The sequence below is a fragment of the Hippopotamus amphibius genome, chromosome 10, assembly GCF_030028045.1.
Source record: "Hippopotamus amphibius kiboko isolate mHipAmp2 chromosome 10, mHipAmp2.hap2, whole genome shotgun sequence".
NCBI classification, from domain to species: Eukaryota; Metazoa; Chordata; class Mammalia; order Artiodactyla; family Hippopotamidae; genus Hippopotamus; species Hippopotamus amphibius.
The window spans coordinates 34,171,838-34,193,387 of record NC_080195.1 but is presented as its reverse complement, the minus strand read 5'-3'; the positions used below and the strand labels follow the sequence as shown (position 1 = coordinate 34,193,387).

At 54.1% G+C, this 21,550-nt stretch overlaps 1 protein-coding gene across 8 annotated transcripts in view; it reads right to left on the bottom strand.

Moving 5' to 3' along the window:
* Window positions 1–2,332: 2,332 nt before the first annotated feature.
* The window catches only part of CSGALNACT1 (chondroitin sulfate N-acetylgalactosaminyltransferase 1), a 321,341-nt gene continuing 302,123 nt past the window's right edge, over window positions 2,333–21,550 (bottom strand). For all 8 annotated transcript variants that reach the window (XM_057697970.1, XM_057697976.1, XM_057697975.1 and 5 more), the window contains 4 exons: window positions 16,590–16,768; window positions 15,641–15,735; window positions 6,736–6,817; window positions 2,333–4,235 (listed from right to left, as the gene is read on the bottom strand). In XM_057697970.1, the coding sequence (XP_057553953.1) occupies window positions 3,946–4,235; window positions 6,736–6,817; window positions 15,641–15,735; window positions 16,590–16,768 (646 nt within the window). In that variant the 3' untranslated portion in view covers window positions 2,333–3,945. The remainder of the gene's footprint in view (window positions 4,236–6,735; window positions 6,818–15,640; window positions 15,736–16,589; window positions 16,769–21,550) is intronic.

Here is a 21,550-nt window from a genome sequence, read left to right as displayed (position 1 = left end):
ACTGCCAAGCCCTCTGGAGCTGGTCCTGGGAGGGAAAATGATGCCACTTTTTGGCCAGGCCTTGGGGTGAGTCCTTAACCATTCCTGAGCCTCAGTTTTCTGCACCCGGAAAATGGAAGTAATGACATTAGCTACCTTAGAAGGTTGGTGATCTGTTCGTAAAGTGCCTGGCTATGCGTTTTACTTCAAAAACCTCTAATGCCTCTCAACTGCCTAGTCACCAACTCCAAATCACTGAGCACGGAATTTAAGAGAAACTATTCATTCTAGTCTACACTCCTAGTAACACTTCTTCAGACAGACTGAAACTGTTTTCAGAGTGACAGAAATAAAGGACAACGGTGCACGTGTGATGGGGTCATGGTCTCTACTGTGTGACCCATTGTCTGGTTATACCCAAGAGGTGCGGGGCCCCCTGGGAAGCACAGCAGACACAGCTGTGAATGCGGAATCGGTATCAAGTAACAACAAATGGACGTGAATACCTGCTATGTGCATGATGTGTCCGAATTCCATGGTCAGTGTTTGATATAAATGTGATTGCATTCACGACCCTGAATGGGGACACTGGGGTGGAGACTTGAGTGTCAGGTTTAAGATCATTTGGACTGGAAGTGAAAGAACTGAATTTAAACCTAGGTGCATGGCTGGGGAATCCCTGATACTAATTTCCACGCTGAACTGAAACTGTGAATATCACACATTCTACATAAGGGACTTGTACAAAAGCAGCCCCGCAGATGCCAGCAGAGGACTGTCTCCCCACCATGTCTGACTTCAAGCTGCCAAGCGTCTTTAGGTTACAAGTGAGGAGCGGGGGTGGGGGTGGGGTGCTGGCAATTGGCTCTCATGAGGCTGGTCTGCGCCTGGCTGCTGGATGGGACCCCAGGTTCTACCAGGGACCCTGCTCCAGTGGGGTGACTGCGGCCAGTTCCTGGGCAATTTACATACAGTCAGAACAGGGAAGGATGCAGTGCTGGAAGGGACCTCAGACAAGCTCAAGCCTCAGTGCTTCCCTGGCCACATCCTCCCTCTGTTAGACAATGTCGTTCATTACTGCCACCATTTGCTGCCTGAGGTTAAATGCCAAGTCTCTGACTAAATGCTCCCATGGGGCACTGCCAGCCTGTCTTTTATAAGCAAGTGTCTCAGGCAGGGAATGGGGCAGGTCCTGCCAGGGAGCGAGTGTTTGTGCCCCACGTGATTCTTAGGCTGAAGCCCTAATGAGATGCTATTTGGAGGTGGGGCCTTTGAGAGGTACTAGGTCATGAGGGTGGGGCCCTGATGACAGAATTAGTGCCCTTTTAAACACGGGAAGGAAAGCTAGCCTTCCATCTTGCTCTCAGCCATGTGAGGACACAGCAAGAAGGGGTCCTCACCAGACAACTGATCTGCTGGTGCTTTGACCTTGGACTTCTCAGCCTCCAGAACCTTGGAAAATCAACGTCGGTTGATGAAGCCACACTGTCTGTGGTATCTGTTACAGCCCAAGCTAAGACAGACCCCTCCTGCATGTGCTCTACAAGGGTTCCTGCCTCTAGATAAAATCGTTTGCCTAACTAAGCTTTAAAAAGAGGGATATATAGTTTGATATGACACTGTGGTCTCTTCTCTTCAGCTACCCTCAGCATTTTTTAAAATCCAGTCGTTAACCACTGCCCCAGGCACCCATGATATGCAATTTAGACCCGCGCAGGTGGCTGGTCACCCACACAGTGCAGCCCGGAGGCCTCACCTGCAGGACACTTAGACCTCATTCTGTGGTCAAACACTGGCTCCCGCTCCCAGCCTTGCTGGAACAGTAACCTCCTGACCTGAGGAAGACGGGCAGGAGTGGACAGGGTCGGCCCCACAAAGCCTGAGACCCACTGGAGAGACAGACTGGTGCCCTGAGGCTCCTCCACCAGGACCGTGTGTGCAAATAAGAAACACTTTAGTGCCAAAAGAGCTCGTGGAAACCATTCCTCAGCAACTCCTAATCAAAAAGGATGAGTGGATTGTATTAACTGCCAGGTTTTTTACTAAGGTTCTCTCCTCCCTCTAGACCAGTGCCCCCTAGGAGACACCTGGAGGTGACAGGAGACAGTTTAGGTGTCCCCTGGGTGACAGATGCTCCTGGTATTGAGGGGGCAGAGGCCAGGGATGCGGGGGGGGGGGCACAGGACAGCCCCCAGAAGAAATGATCTGCCCAAAAGGCCATGGGGCCACAGCTGGGGAACCCTGGTCTACACATAGAAAACCGTGCTCCCAAAACTAAAGACATGGTGTTCTTACTCCAACAAGAAAGCATACCCACAAATCACATTTTATGAGCTATCCAATGCCACCTTCCATTCATGTCCTGGCTTTTAATTAAATTTTATGAACTACCAGTACAAATCAATACAATGCATTTTTTTTTTAAACACACCAACAGCTTGAACGTTGTTGAAGCTTTTAAACAACGAGTCGACTGTGGGCAAACAGGAGGCGAGGAACCGGAGCGATAATTAGCTCATGAGTCTGGTGCTGGCTGAAAAATAAATAATTTTCACATGAATGTAGAAACCACTCAATGTTAACTGCGTTTATTTTTTTTAAATAGCGGGAAACTGTAATAAAATGCGACTTTCAGAAGCATCTTGGTGACCGAGTAGAACAGCTTCATTTAAAAAATAATGAAGTTACTGCCCCTCGGCCGGGGTGGATGAACGAACGCACAGCAAAATCCTCCACCCTGCTGGATGCTGGCAGGTGGAGGCACATTTCACAGAAGACATTTTCCTGCGTGTCTTCTCGTGGAGGCCGGAAGCCAGGAAGAGCACCCTGCTTGGAAAAGAGAACGTGTAGTTCACACAGTCTGCTTTGGTTTATTTAAACAGGTAAGAAAGTGGTCCCCAGTTCCCCTGAGGAGAAAATGTGTTTCTGACTTCTATCACCCGTCTGAACGAGTTTCCTTTTCTGCCAAGGTACAAAGTACATTTTCCTTTCCCTCCAGCGTTCAAGTTGCTCCTCTTCAGAAATACTCTTCAGATAAAGTATCCGTGTGTCTCGTTCGGCCAGCAGCCCCAGGCCACGCCTTCCCCACGATGACCGTCTGCTGTCCAGTGCCGCCCAGCGCCTGCGGGGTCAGCGTCTGCCACATCCTTGGAGGTGGATGACAATCTGATGCTCTGAACTGAAAGCTCTCATGATGCAGCGCAAAGTATCTTCTCAAAAAATATAAAAATGCAGCTAACTTGTGCTCTCTTAGTAAGGCTTGCAAACGGGTAATTAAATAAGCAGATTATAACGCATAAGCCAAACAAGTGCATTTTAAATGAAATTAAGAGATGGTTAAAACTACAACCAAAAAGATGAGCAGGTTATTTCTGGTTAATCTTGCAGGGAGATGATACAATAGCTATCGGCTTTTTTCATTTTTAGTCCATTTGGTTTTGCTTAATACACCCACAAAGATCACAATGAGTGCATCTCTGAATTTCACACGGGCTCCCTGCCAGCCCCCTGATACTTCAGCATCCCAGACATGAGAGCCCCACTGATAACCGCTCAGATGGGGAGGGCTGTGCTGGCCTTCCATTCTAATGAACTTTTTACAAAACCGGTCTTCCTTCATGAATATTTCAATAAGCCGAGAAAACAACACGGTGTCGCTTCGCTTTGCTGTAAACATGCCACAAGGCTCACCATCTCACAATCGGGCCGCCTCTGCAAGACACCGCACGCGTGCTGCGTTTGGGCTGCTTCTGCAGGCTAAGTGGGGTGTTTTTGATTCCTGTTGCGTAAGCGAAACAGGCAGAGAGACACAGGAGGCTCTCTCCCCTCATCTGTTTTACCCATCAGTCAAAATTCTTTTCTTGCCCTTCAGGGAAATCTTTTCCTTGCAGCAGCCACAAGGAAGGTCACTCGGTAACTGCAAAAGGACAAAAATAAGCCGTCTCCCCTCCGTGGGCCCCTGGGCATTCAGGTCTTTTTGCTGCTTGCCCTCTGTTTCTGTTTGCGGAGGTGGGCCTCTATCTCGTGCCTGAAGACGAGCATCCCCAGCTGCCCGTGGGACGCCTCATTCATGGCCTTGGACTGCATGCACATCCTGTACTGCTCGGGTGTCAGCTCGTCCACGCAGCGCTTCTCGTGCCAGAGGTGGAAGAGGCCCCGCACGGGCGTCCGCACCACGATGAGGTTGCTGTGCAGGTACTTGCGGTAGAGGTGCACGTCCTCACCGCCCCAGCCTTTGATGTCCAGGTCAAAGCCACCTGCGGGAGAGAACACACTGCTGAACGCACTGCGGGGGCCCCCGGGTCTGCAGAGGGCCCCACGGGAGAGCAGAAGCACCTAAGGGAGAGGTCTCTCCGCCCCTCCAGGTGATGTGAGTCCGTCGGGGTCAGAGGACTCGGAAGCCCCAGACGCAGCACCAGCTCCTGGAGCCAGGGTGACGGCACACAGCTCCCCAGCCTTGCCTGCTCCCCGGAGCCCTCAGCAGTGCAGCCCGGCTCCCACCGTAACAACGCTGGGGTCAGATCCAGGGCTGCTGCAGCGCCCCAGCATCCCAGCGGAAACCTCTGAACGAAAGTTCGTGGGATTCTGTGTGAACGCGGCCTCCTCCTGCCGCTGCAGAGAACAGACCAGGGCCCTGCAGTGTGCCAAGTTCACGTCCCACAAAGGCACTCCTCCTCCTGTCGACTAAAGGGGTCCCTGAAGCAGTGTGCCCCCCACAAGCTGATGAAAGGAGTCATTTTAAAGGGACTGGCCTCGCGGTTCTGAAGTTTTACTCAGAAGATGTTGTTTCACGTTATAGGGACTCCTTCACACAGCGAGGAAGGGTCACCTTTGTAAACTGAGATGCCCCTTCGCTTAAAGCCACCGCATCCCACACAGCGCCAAGAAGCACTGGCTTCTTTGCTGTCTGTTCCTTTCTCACTGAGGAGGTCTCCTGGACCCTGTCGGGAAGCAGTGAAGCGGCTCAACCTCCTTGTCACGTAGCCCTTGAGTCCCTGCAGCCCCCAGGCTGCGCTGCTCCGACAGAGGTGGTCGCTGGAGGCGGAAGTGGGGAACCCACCCCGCGCCCCCAGCTGTGAACGTGGGGGCTGTGGGGCCCCTGGACGCTGGGCAGGAGGGAGCCTGAGTCACAGCCTGCATCTGAGTCCTGGTTTTCATACCAGTGGCCACTTTCTGAAGTTTGGGTTCTTTCCCCTGAAACGGAGCAGGTGCCGTAACCAGACGAGGTGGTAGGTAAAGGGCAGCGCTTGGTTTGCTGTGATGGACTTACCATCACTGGTATCCTTCCGGCTTATGACACAGAAGGCGCACAAGTGAGGCACCTGCAAACACGCACAGGATGGCCAAGAACGACGGGCGTGCAGACGTGGCCCAGGGGCTCTGAGCAGGCGCCCCCTTCCTGCCTCCACCCCTCTGGCTGTCAGTGACACAGTGCTCCACCGTTAGGAAAACCTAGTGTGTCATACACACAAAACCGGTAAACGCACATCATCTCAGAATCACCCGTGCCTATACACGGAGCAAGGAAACAAGAGCTTCTCAAAAAGGAAATTTCCTTCAGAAAACTTTAAAAATATGTCACTTTTGGAAATGAGATTTGCCCGTAACCATTTAGGACTACTTCTTAAAGAAATCAAGGAGCACCTGTGGTTAGCTGCTGGGACTCTGAGCACATCCACCACTCAGAGACCTACGCCCCGCGTGTTCTGCTGCTTCTTACAGGACGTGACTTCAAGACGTTTGGGTTTTTTAAAATCTTTCTAACTTGCTGATTTGAGGGTCCTCTTGTCCACCGCACTTTCAAATGAAAGAAACGGGGACTCCTCAGACTGACCTGCTGACCTTCCGAGGACACGCCCTAGGCCTTGGGCAGGAGGGGGAGGGGCCAGGAGAGAGCAAGTCGGGGGCTGGGGGGTCCCAGGAGGATGCAGGGCTGGGAATCTCCACCCGAGGGGGGCCTCTGCTCCACCCCACTCAGGGTCCACCCAAGCCCCTGGGCCCAAGGTCAAGGCTTGGGCCTGTTCACGCATCCCCTGGTCACATACAAGCCCTAGACCTACTGCCTCCAGAGGCACGTCTGTAGGTGCTGCCATGGGGAGGGGCGTGGTATTTCCCAGGGAACAGGAGCTCCCTCAGTGTGGTCCTGACTACGCCCCCCCTCAGGCTGTGAGCATCCTCTGCCTGTGGGAGACTCGGTCCTTCATCTGCAGCCAAGATGCCTTTCCTCTCTGTGTTCTGGGGGCCACGCGCGCGCGCGTGTGTGTGTGTGTGTGTGTGTGTGCGCGCATGCATGTACACCTGTGTGCACGCGTTTGTGTACGTGTGCGTGCGTGTCCATGCATCTGTGTACACGTATGCGTGCCTGTGTGCCTGGTGACAGCGTGCACTCTGGACCTGAGGTGACAGCTGGAATTTTCACAGGTTCAGCAGAGAGACTGGGATCCTCCTGGAGTGTGATTTTCCCCAGGCCTCCAGGCTGCCCTTCTTTCCGGTGGGTCCCCTCCCCGTGGAGAACGTTCCTCACGGAGGGCACAGCAGCCCGGCTGGAGGGAGGCCCTGGACGACTTGCTTCGAAGCCACCTTCAGGCAGCAACCTGCCTCTGCCCTCTGTCTGTCCTCCCCCGGGGGGACACAAGAGGTGCTGGCGGAGGCGACAGGTCCCCACTGCCCTGAGGCCCAGAACCTATGTCTGCGGCAGGACAGCGGCCTCCTTACGGACCAGCGCCGTCTCCGTCGGGGAACCGGCCCCGGGCTCACCTATGTTGATGAAGTCGGATCGGTACTGGCACGTCATCCCGAACCCGAAGTCTCTCCAGAATCCAGTTTCCTTCTTAATGACCTGCAGGGAGAGCACCGTCACTTGAGGGAGGAGGATGGCGTGGACGCAGATGGGGGTGTCACGCATGAGGGGTGAGGGGGCCTCACTGACACACAGCCACTCCCCCTGGGGGGGCGGCAGATGACGGCTAGGACACAGCAAACCCACCCGTCCCCAAGAGGCCCTGTGATTTTTGGCATCTCTGGCCAGAATGTTTTCAGGGTGTAGGCTTGAAACACACACACACACACACACACACACACACACACACACACACACACGAGCGCACGCACACACACTCAGAGACCAGCGTGGGGGGGCCCAATGTGGGGCAGCGCCATGGAAAAGCCACCTATGCATCTGGCCCAACACCCGCGTGGGCGAGAAGGAGGCCCGGGCCCCCACAGGCGGGTGGATGGCCAGTGAAGGGCTCGAGAAGCTGCGAGAAGGAGGCAGAATGACTGGAATTCAGGCGCCCTGGCCCGGGGCGCGAACAGGACTCCCTCAGGGACTGGAAAGAAAACCCGAGGCTGCACTGCTGGCCCTGGACAAGGGCACTGAGAGGCCGAGTCCTGAGGACACGCTCTGTCCATTCATCCCTGGCCTATTTTAAGGCCGCTGCTCCCCATGGCTGTGCGGGGCCTCTGGGCAGAGACGGGCTGTGAACAGCCAGGCCCAGCCCTGCCCTGCATCTCACTTTCAAAGTACATTTCCAACATGTCTGCTGGAGCAACAAGATGTTACAAATGTTTGTTGTTTGTATATTTTTGGCTGCAGTAATCCTGGGAGTGGGTGTGAGACCCTAATGGTTATCTGTCCAGATTCGTTCTGGTTGCTCACGTAGGTGCTGGGAGGAGAGGAGGCCGCGCAGCAGGGCCCCCGTGCCCAGCCCGGTTCCCCGCTAACCAGAGACAGCATGACCCATCCTGGGGACACCACCGGCCAGCGTGTCTGCCTCAGGCTGGCCCCTCAGTCCCCCTGTTTCTGTTCCTTTAAAGAGGAGGTTGAGGGACTTCCCTGCTGGCGCAGTGGTTAAGAATCCGCCTGCCCATGCAGAGGACACGGGTTCGAGCCCTGGTCTGAGAAGATCCCACATGCCGCAGAACAACTAAGCCCGTGCACCACAACTACTGAACCTGAGCTCTAGAGCCCACGAGCCACAACTACTGAGCCCTTGTGCCACAACTACTGAAGCCTGCGTGCCTAGAGCCCGTGCTCCGCAATAAGAGAAGCCACTGCAATGAGAAGCCGCGCATCGCCACAAAGAGTAGCCCCCGCTCACCGCAATTAGAGAAAGCCTGTGCGCAGCAATGAAGACCCAATGCAGCCAAAAATAAATAAATAAGTAAATAAATAAATAAATAAAATTAAAACAAAAAGAGGAGGCTGAGCCATCGCCCTGAGGGCTCTCCCAGCCTGACACCCAAATACTCACCCCCTCGCTGCCCTCCACCTTCCCAAGGGCTCACTCCACCTGCACCAACGGCTACACTACACTCGACAGATGGCCTGCAGAAGGGCTGACGGACTTAAGATTTCCTGTCCTCGGCCACCTATGAAACCACCTTATTCCACGATGACCTGCACATGGGTGTCGCCTCCACTACGGCCGGAACAAATCAGGACCAAGGAGGAGATGGGCCGGAGGGGCCCGTCTCCTCCCCTCCGACTGCAGGACAGAGGCCTGCTGTACGGCAGCTCTCCAGCAACGATGTCATGCGTATCGACTGGAAAGATTTCACAGGGCAGGAAAGTCTGCAAAAATGTCCACTGAGTCATTTCTTAAAAATGATTTCTGTCCCACCCCAGTTGTGGCAGGTACACGGTTTCTGCCACAGCCCACGGCTCCCTGTCCTTCCTGGTGGCTGGGACACAGACAAGGCCTGAGTAAAAATGCAGTCAAAGAGCAGGGCAGCATTCCAACTTCAAATACTTGGCAGCGGTCTACCTGGAATTTCAGAAAGAGAACTCCAAACAGGGGAAACAACGGGCCAGCACCTGGGAAAGAAGACTAGAGGGATTGCAGGGGTCACCACCCAGGACCTGCCGAGTGGATGCAGTGCCCAGCAAGGTGCGAGCCTCACCTGGGGACAGTGCGACACAGGCAGACTGACGTGTGAGTGGGGAGTGAGCTATACAAACACTTCTTTTTTTCTTTTTTTCACTTTTTTTAAAAAAATTAATTTCTTTTTTTCATTTTACTTATTTATTATTTTTGGGGGGGTACACCAAGTTCAATCATCTGTATTTATACACATATTCCCGTATCCCCTCCCTCCCGTGACTCCTCCCCACCCTCCATGTCCTGGCCCTCTAAGGCATCACCCATCACTGAGTTGATCTCCCTTTGTTGTACAGCAACTTCCCACTGGCTATCTATTTTACAGTTGGTAGTATATACACGTCTGTGCTACTCTCTCACTTCGTCTCAGCTTCCCCTTCACCCCCCGCCCCCCAAACCTCGAGTTCTCCAGTCCATTCTCTGTATCTGTGTCCTTGTTCTTGTCTTGTCACTGAGTTCATCAGTACCATTTTTAGATTCCGTATATATGAGTTAGCATACAATATTTGTCTTTCTCTTTCTGACTTACTTCACTCTGTATGGCAGACTCTAGGTCTATCCACCTCATTACATATAGGTATACAAACACTTCTTAACGTGGACTTTAAAGCTGGCAGGCCACGAAAAGCCAGTATCTGAAAAGCACATCAACATTCAGCCCTTGGTGGGCACGGACCCAGTGGTGCCCTCAGTACGTACTGTTGGGGCAAGACAGGCGCATCTGCAGAGCCCGCACGCCTCAGGTGGGCCAGGAGCTCAGGGGAGCGGCGCCCTCAACAGCCCGCGAGGCCTCGAGCGAGCGTCAGACCCCCTCCCAGATCCTCAGTGGTTTAACTGCATCCTCCTCGAGGCGATTCCAATAAAATCCACTGGGAGACCTGCGGCCGGCAGAGGCCCCACCTGGCCTGCCCCGCCCCTCCATCTCGTGTCCCCTCGAAGGCGCCAGGCTCACAGGTCTCCACGGCGGGACCCCTGCAGCCCGCCCGGCGGGGGTCGCCCTGTCCTGCTCACCACTGGGCTCTGCTCCGGGCGGTCCTCCTCACCCCCAGCCAGGGTCAGCTCCCGCCCATGTCACGCCACCTGGCTTATCTTCTCTGTAACATCTGGGCTCTCTGAAACTCTCCCGCTGATGGGCGGTTTCTGTCGGCGGACCTCACCCGCCAGCACGGCCAACGTAAGCGCGGGCCTTGGCCCTGGTCACGGCTGGTTCACTGTCCGGCGCCCAGCAGGCACTCCGTCCCTCCTCCTCCAGCGAACGGCGAGGAGCTCCCGGCCGTGGACACAGACACGGCTCGGGGAGGGCGTTCTCAGCAGCGAGGGGCCCAGCCAAGGCCTCAGCGTCCACTGAGGGGCCGCCCAGAACCGTGGGCTCTGCACCCACAGACGGAGACACGTTCCCCTTCCTGGGCTCTAAGCAGGCGGCTCGACCGCGGAGGAGGAGGACATGCCAGAGGAAGATGACACTGCGAGAGAACCATCCCCGCCCTGGACTTCTCCCCTCTGCTCCCGTGCTCTCCTCATCGCAAGCCCCCCCACCGACTCCCCCAGCACCCTCTGCACCCGGATCCCAGCAGGCTCTGGCCGGCATGACCACATCACAACCGCACACACACGCGGGGGCAGACACGTGATGGGAGCGATCACGTCCTATCAGGACCCACACACACAGCACAAATCTGCATCCCTCCCCACCGATATGGGCAGGCACCCCCCGGAGGCCCCACGGGTTCAGCTGTGCCTGTCGGGGTCCACGCTGCGGACTTGGCAAATGCCCGGGGAGCAATCTGGGCTGGAAAGTAAAATAAATAACAAACACGAAGGCAGAGTATTTCCTCTAAACCACAGAGGCGCCCGGGAGCCGAGGCTGTGTTTGGCCGCCTCACGCCGCCAGAAACCCCACGGGCCCCACGCCTGGCGTGAGGCTCTGCTGCCGCCATCTCGGGATTCTTAGTGCTTTCTGAGGAGGACCTGTGATCTCACTGCGCTCCGGGATGCGCAGGCCTGCGGGGAGCGGCACAAACCCTGGGCTTCCCCCGCCCCGTGCTCCCCCTGTGGTCCAGGCCCTGAGGCTCCGGGCTCACACGCACAGGATGCAGGGGCCTCGACAGGGAGGCAGATGACCTGCCCCTGATCACTCAGCCCGTCATGACCGAGCCCAGGCCAGCACCAGGGTGGCCGTGATGGTGTCCATTTCTAGAGAAATAAGCTGTTTCTCAAGCCACAGCTTTCGAAGAATTGGTTTAAGAATGGACTCCTCTGGGATCTGTACTAACCCACACTTTTCTATGGGTCTCCTTTTATCGGGATCTATATTAAAAAATGAAGTGTCTTCTGAAGGGCATCATGCTGGACCAGGACTCTGTCCTCGGAGCCTGTAACCCAACGTCAGATCCTCTGCCCCCCAGAGGCTGAGAACATGTCCCCGCACTCGGCTCCCATGGTCTGGTCCCATCACTTGAGATCCTGACCTGCCACCCAGTGCCAAGGGCATCTGAGCAGGTGACACACGCCTCTGAGTGTCAACATTCTCCCCGTGACATGAGCGTGACAATCCTCTTCACCTTAGTGAGTGCTACACGGGACAACATGGGCAGATGCCGGCTGCCCAAAGGCCACAGACATCTGTTAATGTGACCTTTGGTTCTCAGTGAATGTCTGCTTCCCCAACAAACAGAAATAGACTAAAAGGATGGTCCAGGCCCAGCCAGCAATTTTTAGAAGTTTAAACTGAAAGCCAGGTCACTGGTAAAGTTCTCTTTGGACTAAAGGAGAGAGAAGGGTGTAACCAGAGAGAGGTGAGGACAGGGCCCGAGTACCAGTCGTCAGACAGTGACGGCAGGCCCGCGTGGCAGAGGGAGCAGCCAGGCACTGCGGGCATCAGTGCTGGAGAGCAGATGGCCCCGGGGAAGGGCAGCTCAGGAGACACGGGTAGGGGTGCCCGCCTGGCAGAGCAGCCAGTGCCACACCCAGGTGCTGGGGTTTGCAGACCCCTCCTCTGTGATCAGTGTGAGAGTCAGACTGTGGAGGGCAGTTCATCCCCAGAGGAGTCAGGATTCAGGGCTGTGCTGGCATGGCTGGGCCGGGACCAGCTCACTGCCTGGGCTAGGATGTCTCTTCCTAGCTCTGTCCAGAGATGTCACGGGGGAGCCTGAACCAGGCCCCATGGGAGGACTGACGCCCAGAAGACAGACAGCCAACACTGGGAGCCGAGTGGCTCCTTCCGCCTTTGGAGAGTGGGCTTTAAACACTTCTGAGCACACCACTGGCTTTATGCCTGCAAAGATTTTTTTAATGGAATTAACCTGTGTTTTGGAAATGCATCTCTGGCCAAGGGTGAAGGAGAGACTGGAGTGTAAGGGAGTGGTGGATCCAGATGGCCTCCTGCAGTGGCCTCAGTAGGAACTGACGAGGCTTGAACCAGGAAAGGGGTTGTCCAAAGCTAGCAATTACATAGATTAGGGTTATTCCTATCTAGAAAAATGGTACAGATGAACTGTTCTGCAAGGCAGAAATAAAGACACAGACGTAGAGAACAAACGTATGGACACTGGGGGGGAAGGGGCGGGGGGTGGGATGAATTGGGAGACTGAGATTGACATATATACACTAATGTGTATAAAAGAGATAACTAATAAACGCTTTTGTCTGTGAAAAAATAAAATAAAATAAAATAAAATAAAATAAAATAAAATAAAATAAAATATGCACACAAAAAAATTGGGTTATTCCTTTCCCCAAAGGCTGTTTCTGTATTAAAGCATCAGCAAGTTTCACCTCAGGTTTAAAACTCAGCACATTAAGTATTAGTATGACATCCCATGATTTCACTTACTACTGATTATTAACGGTCTGTACTCAAATGTAAAGAAAGAACTAACCTGAACACACATAAAAAATCCCCATAAATTTGGCTTCTCGCCTTTGTCTGCAGGCGAAAGTTATCGGATGTCAGTAGCAGCAGCCAGAAGTAGTGAGTGGTACACCGACGACCAAGGTCATACCTGCAGGGCTGCGGGCAGAGCCCGTCTCCTGTTTGCACACGGCAGTCACCTGTTACAGCTGAATTCTGGATCTGGGCTCTCCCTTCACCTTGACACTGATGTAACCCAACAAAGGCGCTCAAGAATTTATTAATAGACATGTGCTGTAACTTTCAAATGAAAGATATGACAGACACGAACCCCTGGCAGGAAGTCTTTCCTAAGTTACCCCCTGCCAATCATGACCTGCTATTTTCTACCTTCTCTGCACCCACACGTTCTCTCTCCACCGTATTAACTTCTGGAGTTTGATGTTCTCCTCTGGTCATTTCCTTTCCATTTCTGCTTTCACCTAGATCTTAAGCAAATCTGTTTCCACCACACTAGATAAGGGAATCCTGGTTCTGGCCTGAGCTCTAGCTGGCTGTGGGGCCCTGGGCAGGTCTAGGAGGCAAGTGACCTGGGTATCCCTGCCAAGCACAGGAAACTGCTCCAGCTCCCAGACTGTCCCACGCACACCTCACCTAGCTCGCTGTGGGCAGCAAGTCTCCAGAAACGGCTCATCTGGTGAGAATATAATTAACACTTTTCTTTTTCTCAGAGACAACTGCTGTTTTTCTGGGATAAATAGCCATAAATACTGACGCCTAAAATATCAGACCTGTGTGCTCTACAGAAGGTCTCAGCTGTATCTGGAGGTGAACGGTGAAGGCTGCAGGATAACTCAGAGGCCTCACAGCTGTGCACACAGCGATCTGAGCTCTATTTCTGACTTGACCACTAATTCTGAGGATCTGAGAAACCGGCTGGACGGTGCCAGACCTTCAGCTTCCCTGAAGGGATGGCAATAAAAGGGTAAAACTTTTAAATTGTGAAATGAAATGAATTCCTTGAAAGCAAATAAGGTCTTGATTTGAAGTTGAAACATGAACCCTATTCCATGTCAAATGTAAAGCAGTACTTTATTTAAAATCAAAAGAACTGTTATTCTGATTGGTTGAAAGAAAATAAATCCTACATCCCATTCCCCCTCAAGCCCTATGAGAAGCTTAGAGCTCTATGGAAAGGAAACACACAGTTTTTCCGTCTCAACAGGGGCGATATCAGCTCTAAGGAGGTAAAAACCGTTTCTTGGGGAGTGAAAAGCTCTTACTGTGTGTATGTTTAAAGCACGTGCATACAACACAGTACAGACAGATACACAATGAATCTGTGGTATTAAAATTTCCCCGGGGAAGAGAGAACGATGTTATCGCTGTGCTGCGCGGCTCAGGCCCCAAGTGAAACCATGCTAAGGCACGGTGAGGAAGGAACCTGTCCAGCCTGGGGGAACCCAAGCTGGAACTTTCTGGGAAAGATCACGACATTAGCTACCAGAGGTTAACTGGAGGGGGACCCACGATGGGGTGGGAGACAACAGGTTTTCCTACCTCTGGAAGCTTCAACACAGAATCAGCCCTCCAAAAGAATTCCATAGAACACATTCTCAATGAAAATCAGTTTACTTCCCCAGTGCAGGGAAGCATGGGAGACTCAATCCCATCACTTCCTCAGGGTCAAACAGCGGCTTCCTTTCTCCACCCTGAGAGGCAAAGAAACAGGTCTTTGCCTCAACAGGAGACAGAGCCGCTGGAGGCAATGCAATCCCCCCCCAACCCCCTCAGTTTCAGCCTGAGCTGGCAACAGCTTTAGATAAGCCTCGCTGGTCTCTCTGTAGAAGATCACAGCCCAGCTCGGTGATGACGACAGTGGGACATTTTGCCTCGGAGGGGCACGCCTTCCAGTGGCACAGGGACCCTCTGCTGTCTTCACCTCATTCTCCTAGGTCTGCACTGTTTCTCTGCTGAATGGACCAGTGAAGGCATCTCAGCCTACAGAGAGCCTAGGTGCCGTGTGGGTCCCCTACTCATCACCTGTGCTGCCAGGATCTTAGCACAGAAATCCCTCCCATATTCCTGTGAAAGCCACCTTGCTGGTGACACTTCTGATGCTAACGTGGGAATGGTGACGCAGAACAGGGATCTGGCTCCTGCTCCCCCTGCCCCACTGAGTGCCCGGGGGTCAGCCACCTCTTCCTGATGTCTGTTTTCCACCTGTCAAATGGGAACCTAAATCTCACCTTTTTAAAAAAAATTAATTAATTTATTGGCTGTCTTGGGTTTTCGTTGCTGTGTGCAGGCTTTCTCTAGTTGCGGTGAGCGGGGGCTACTCTTAGTTGTGGTGTGCAGACTTCTCATTGTGGTGGCTTCTCTTGTTGCAGAGCACGGGCTCTAGGTGCGTGGGCTTCAAGAGTTGTGGCACATGGGCTCAACAGTTGTGGGTCACAAGCTCTAGAGCACAGGCTCAGTAGTTGTGGCGCACGGGCTTAGTTGCTCCATGGCACGTGGGATCTTCCCGGACCAGGGTTTGAACCCATGTCCCCTGCATTGGCGGGTGGACTCTTAACCACTGCACCACCAGGGAATTCCCTCACCTTTCTTACCTCGTAGGATTTTGTAATAATAAAGGGGAAATGTGCTACATCCGTCATGCAACGATACCGGTTTCCAAAACCACAGAAGAAAACTACGAAGGTGTGAAATTACCTTTCTGTAAGGAGCCGTTTGTGTTTGTTTTCCACTTTTAAATACTGCAAGCACTTTTAATCAATAAGGCACTGGGAGCAGAGGCCAGAACATCTGCCAAGCTTACAAATTACCCTGGGAAGCAACCCACAGATTCCCACTCACCTCCACTCACGGTCAGGTGCCCCTAGCAATGAAAGACATGCAAGCCCCACCAAGGCCCCGCGGGAGCACTCACCAGCTGCTGTTCTAAGGGAGGGACCGCGTCGTGATGGCCGTATATTATGCCAGGATTGTACTGACTGAAAAGGACTGGATAAAATACCTTCTTCCCTGCAAACCAGAAAACAGACATTTGCTCAAAGTGATAGATAAAGCTATTAGGTTTATGGTTCATTTACATTCGACCCTCAGAAACACCCCAGGGATCTGTATCCACTTTCCTTTCTCCCTTCACTGGACTCGGACACAGATGGCAGAAGTACTGCAGCAGGTAGACCAGACGGACAGACTCGGATTCCCGACTTCTTGGCACAGGAGTAATGTTCTGAGTACCAACAGTCAGTGGCTCTGGCACTGGGCACAACCAGCGGGAGTGGGTGTGCAAGAGAGCCCCAGTGCCCCATGTGCTGCTAGACCTTAACCCTTTAACTGCTGGCTCGTGGGGCAGTCAGCCAAGGTGACCTCAGGCACCAGGAACGGACTTAGGCAGCCCAGCGTACCAGCTCTTTACCAATTTACACAGAAGAATTTCAGTATTTTAACAGCAGACATGGCCATTCCAGTGGTTATCAGCTGAGTACCAGCCTTGCCTCTAATCAAAGCTACGAGAACAATTTTCACAGCGTGGGTTCTCTGTGCTCGGAGCGCCCCTGCCCTGGGAGCTGCCCACAGACACTCCTTCCCTTTGGTCTCAGCAGCTTCTCCAGGCCCACGTCCTCCCTCCCAGAATTGCTCCCGGGTTGCCCCTTAAAGCCGACCTCCCAGGGGAGAATGGAGAAGAGGCTGTAAACATGAACTTGGACTAAGAGTCCACAGCTAAGGCGGCGGACAGGCCCACAGCGTGCCACCAAAGGAGGAAGAAACCGACGGCTTCCTTGTCTGTCACCAGGGAATCCATAAGGCAGATTCAGGCAGGTGGTGGGAGCGAGCTGTGCAGAGAAGGATGCCCTGGAGGGGCACCCCACCTGGCTGCGTGTTCAGCCTGCAGGTGTTGAGGAACTCGGAGGTGAAGTAGATGTCCACGTCGCAGAAGAACAGCAGCACGTTGCTTCCCCTCCAGGAACGGGCGCCCACGTCCAGCCCCTTCCCCCGAGAGAACTCCCCGTTCAGCTGGATGAAGGTGAAGTTCCTGAAGTTGGCGGCTCTGAAAGGGGAGACCACACACAGTCAGTCAGGCGCCCACGCTTGTTGCCGACGGAATTCCCTGGAAAACACACCCGAGGCCCACGACATCTCACCAGCTGTCTTCTGTGACCTGAGGGCGCTGGGATTAAGGGCGCCAAGAACACCTGGGGAAGTTTTAGCACCAATTTATTTCTTGTTTCTCTAGCAATTTCCCCACAGTGAAAACTCCTGTCGCGGCTAATGCGTGTTCCTTGTGAGGGAGAGAACGTGGGCCCGTGAAGACCAGGGGACAGAACCCGGCACAAGCCCGGCACCTGTGGAGCCAGTGAAACCACTGGCCAAGGAAGTAAAGCTACACTGCGATGGCCCCGCCTGAGGGGCAGCTGCTCGCCAGGACTCCCTCCAGAGCCCGGCCGGGTGGTCCAGGTGTACGTCTATCCCCAGAGGTACTTACACCCGGATCCCTCCCCCACCTGCAGGCAAAGCAGCCGAGCACAGTAAGGAAGTGACACTTGGATTCGGAAGATGAGGACGTCTGGGGCCTGGCTCTCCTGTGGATTCACGCTGTGACCCAGGCAAACCCATTAATCTCCTGGAGCCTCAGTTTCCTCATCTGCAAACCAGGAACGACGACACCTTCCTTAACCGTCCTCAGAGTTACTGGTGACGCAAGTGATGCCAAGAGGACAAAGCACCAGGTGAGCACCAGCCAGTCTGTTCCCAGCACAGGCCTGGGGTGATGGAGTCCAGGTGTTTCTTCACTTGGCTGTTCTCTCCCAGAACCTTCTGAGATGCAGCACATCTTGAGCAAAAACTCCAGGCTCTCATTCAGTACCTAGTGGCACAGGGACTGTCTTCTCCCAGACAGAACCAGAGGCCCACTCTGGGTCCTACTGGATTCCCAATTCCTCTTGGGGCACCTGGCCAGCCCCTCTCCCGCTGACACACCCTCCCTGTCCTCATGGCTTCCTCACTGCCCCCAGCCTGCAGCCCTCCCCACACCCAGCCTATCCCATTCCCCGCAACGTCTCTCTTAACCCAATGCCTCAAAACAGGTATGAAAACCCATCTCCACTGCTTAAAGTCTGTAACTATCCTGGGGAAAGGGCAACAGACGAGTCATAAGCTTTTCAAATGTATCTGGTAGTTTAATCAGTGGAACTAGTTCTGCTACCCTTCCTTGACCTGTCACCTCCTTTCAGACCTGGGTGCGAGCTTGGTTTTTTTATCCCGGGAACCTGGGCCCAATCTTGTCTGAGTTCCAGGCCAGACACGCTTTTCAGATCAAGGCAGGAGGCCCGATGCCTGGCGGAGCGCTGGAGTCTGAGCCGGGAGCCTGCGTCCGGGGCCTGGAGCCGCCCGGCCCCGCTGGGTGTGCGACAGATGCTGGTGGCTAACCGTGACTCCAGTCCAGCCCTGCCTCTCGTTATCTGGGGCGGGCACTTCACTTCTCTGCCTCGGTTTCCTCCTGCAAAGCCTCATGGTACAGAGCTCAGGCCCTCTACGTGCTGATATTCTCCTGTTGGGAGATTCAGGGGGGTTCTCCTTTTTCAGAACTCATCTCGACTCTTCTCTCCAGGTAGGCGGACCCCAGGTCCTATTTCGGGTGAGTCACCTCGAGGTTATGTCCCAAAGCCTTCCCTGGCAGGGACAGCACTGCCTCCCTGTCTCCAAAGAGGATGTCCAGGTGGCGTGAGGCCCTTGGCAGCACCTCTGCAACCCCTGGAGGTTTCTGCAGCCCACCCTGTCCCCCTGCCCAGCTTCCCCCGCCGGGCTTTTTCAGTTTTCAGGAAAGTTCCACCCTTGGGAGATGCCTGGATTTTCACCTGTTCATCTAAGGAGCCTCACAGGACTTGCCCACCGCCCTGTGGCCCGGCCTTCCCTCACAGCTGTAGCAGGTCTCTTTCCTGCATTACCTCACAGTTCATACTCTGTGGGATCCATCCGGACCACAGGAGCACCTGTCAGCTAATTTCCAGGGCAGGGAGGGCCAACCTGCCCAAGCATCAAATCCTTGTTCAGGTGTATCTGACTCGTGACTCAGGTGCCTCCTCCCAGAGGTTTCCCAGGGTCTATCATCAGAGACTGCAAATAGAAAAATGCTTCACATTCAAACAAGAGCAAGTAACTTTCACCAAGAGTACGGGAAACCAGACAAGAGGGATTTTCATCCCAAACAGCTTGCAGTCCATTTGTGGTGACATAAATATTCACACAAATAGCATATTTGCTATTTACTGTGTAAAATATGAAACATTTACACAAAGTGGAGTCATGTTGAATACTTCAATAAGAATACCAAGCAGCGTCAGAAACTGAACTAACGGCATCGGAGACGTGCAGCCTGGGGGCCCAGGGAGTGGCAGGGAGATGGTAGAGCGCTACGGATGCGGGGAGAGCGCTGGCTTGGGGAGTACACGTACCCCACGCAGAGCTTAGCCTTCTTTGTTCTGTCCCCCAACCTACCCCCCCCCAGCCCTGGTCTGAGCTCTGCTAACGCACTGCTCTTCTCTGCCCTGCCGCAGTGGGTGGGGGTGGGAGGAGGGGGAGGGGAGGGGGGGAGGGCTTGCCTGTCAATCACAGTCCCTGGGAAAGGGGGCTGGGACGGCTCACTGTCCTGGTGCTTGAGATGACCCTGCTTTAGAAGAATTTTTTTAGAGTCTTAAAACATCAGCCTCTGTGCTTCAGTGTGTTGTCTGCAGAGAAAGAGAGCTCAGGGCAGCAGACGCTGGGCCCCTCCACATGGACAGATGCACACGGCAACCTGCCTCCTTTCTCTTCCTCCGACGTCCCCACGCGGACGAGGAGACCGCATCAGACCCTCGACGCTACCCAATCTGACTGTGCGCTTTAACCCCCTCTCCCAAGCGTCCAGAGGCCGGGCAGAAAGCCCCGCGACACAGCTCCTGCCACTCGCCGTCCACGCAGTGGCCCCGCTGCCCCACGGGCACCGGCCGTCTCGGCCTTCCGCCTCCACCTCGCGTTCCACAGAACCCGGCTTTCTGTCTGCCCTGACCGACGCTGGCCAGCAGGGGACACAAGGGGCCTGGACCAGGGTGCACACAGAGGCAGGGTGGGGACAGAGTCCCTGCTGGCCCAGCAAGCCCCACCGGCCGGTTCAGGGCACTGGACAGGCTCAGGGTCACTGTCACCATCTGAGGTTCCCGGTGTGGCAGCCGGGTCACTGCGCTCGGTCACACGTCTGTCTGCAGGTGGATATCGGTACGGCCCTCCTCCTGATCACTCAGCCCAGCACCCCCATAATTAACTAGGACCTGGGGGACCCCCTCTTTCTCTCCTGCCGTCAGGAAGGGCCTCTGATAACTGACACGTGATCTCTGCTGAGAAAGAGGGCTGAGCTGGAGACACCAGAAAGTGAATCAGAACAACTTCCCTCCCCTCTTTTCTAGAGCAGCAAGATAAACACGCAGTGAAGCATCTGGGCTGGGAGTGGGACGCCCCTCCCATCTCAGTCTCATCAGCACCAGCTTGAGGGCACAGGCTGCATGGGATGGAGGGACACCAGCTTCTGCAGGACAACTGGGCCCCGGACCTTCCTGCCGAGGGACTCGCTCGCTGGGCCCCAGCGCCCTGCCCAGCAGCACAGGGACAGCGTACTAAGAGGCTGTGCAAAAGCAAGGACACATTTCCACACAAAACAGTGATCTGCCCCAGTGGGGTCGTGGGTTTGAGAACGTGCACAACACGAGCACGAGGCCACGGGTCCAGACGCAGGCCGCAGGGGTGCACGGGCAGCGGCCCTGTTTAGTTCTCTGTCCATCCCCGTGCCCCCCACAGCAACCAGCGAGACGATGGCACCAAGAGCATGGACACACTGGGGCCTCCTGTGTCCGCACGCTGGTCCCTCCCTGGAGTCCACTTCCTCCACTGACTCCAGTGGAGATCCCACCTGATCCTCACTGCCACATCGAGTGTCCCCGCCTTTCACCCTCTGTGGACGGAGGTGCCCTCTCTGGGCTCCTGGGCATTTGGGCCAGTCCTGCCTCCATCCTCCTTAGCCCAGCGCCTTCTCGCGCCCCGTGCACCTGACCACGTGGTCTGTCCTCTAAACCCTGGAGGACAGGGATTGCCTTACTTTCTTACCTATCATCAGAGATTACCAGCACCGTGCAGTAAGTAGTGCCCCCGGGGACACAGTACAGCTCAGTAAACACTGGGTGAATCCAGAGATGAGTCGATGGAAAACACAGAGTGCGTCTCAGGCCTGTCACAGTGGAAGGCGCTGCCTCCTCCCCTTGGGTGGGCACCAGAGAGGCCCCCACACATCGTATTAAGCCTGCCTCCCCATCAGTAAGGGGCTCCGACCAACACGTTCCCGAGGACAAGCTTTTGAGAAGACAACAAATATGTAAGTAACAGGAAAAAAAAGAGAGCTGAGCAAAATAAAATGCAATTTGGTTTGAAATATTTAATTTACCCATACAAAGAAATGTAATGTTTAATTAGCGCCATGTCTAGAGTAATGGCCTGATAAGGTATGGGCTTTTTCACAGTAGAATGTGGGCATTACACTCTCTACCATGTAATTTCCTGCTGTGAATCAGAGTCTGCAGTTCCAAACAGCCCCAGTACTACTTATAATTATTTTTTCTCTTTCCTTCTTGAATTGTGTTATCAACTTATGAAACTCTTGAGTTTCTCATTCAACTCCTTTCTTTTATATAATGAGTCTGATGCATGGGGTCTCCTCCAGGTTGTATGTAGTCATGCTGACAGAGGTTAAAATGACCTGAGGAAGCTACTGTTTCAACCGGAGATTTAATTTCTCTAATTGACTAGC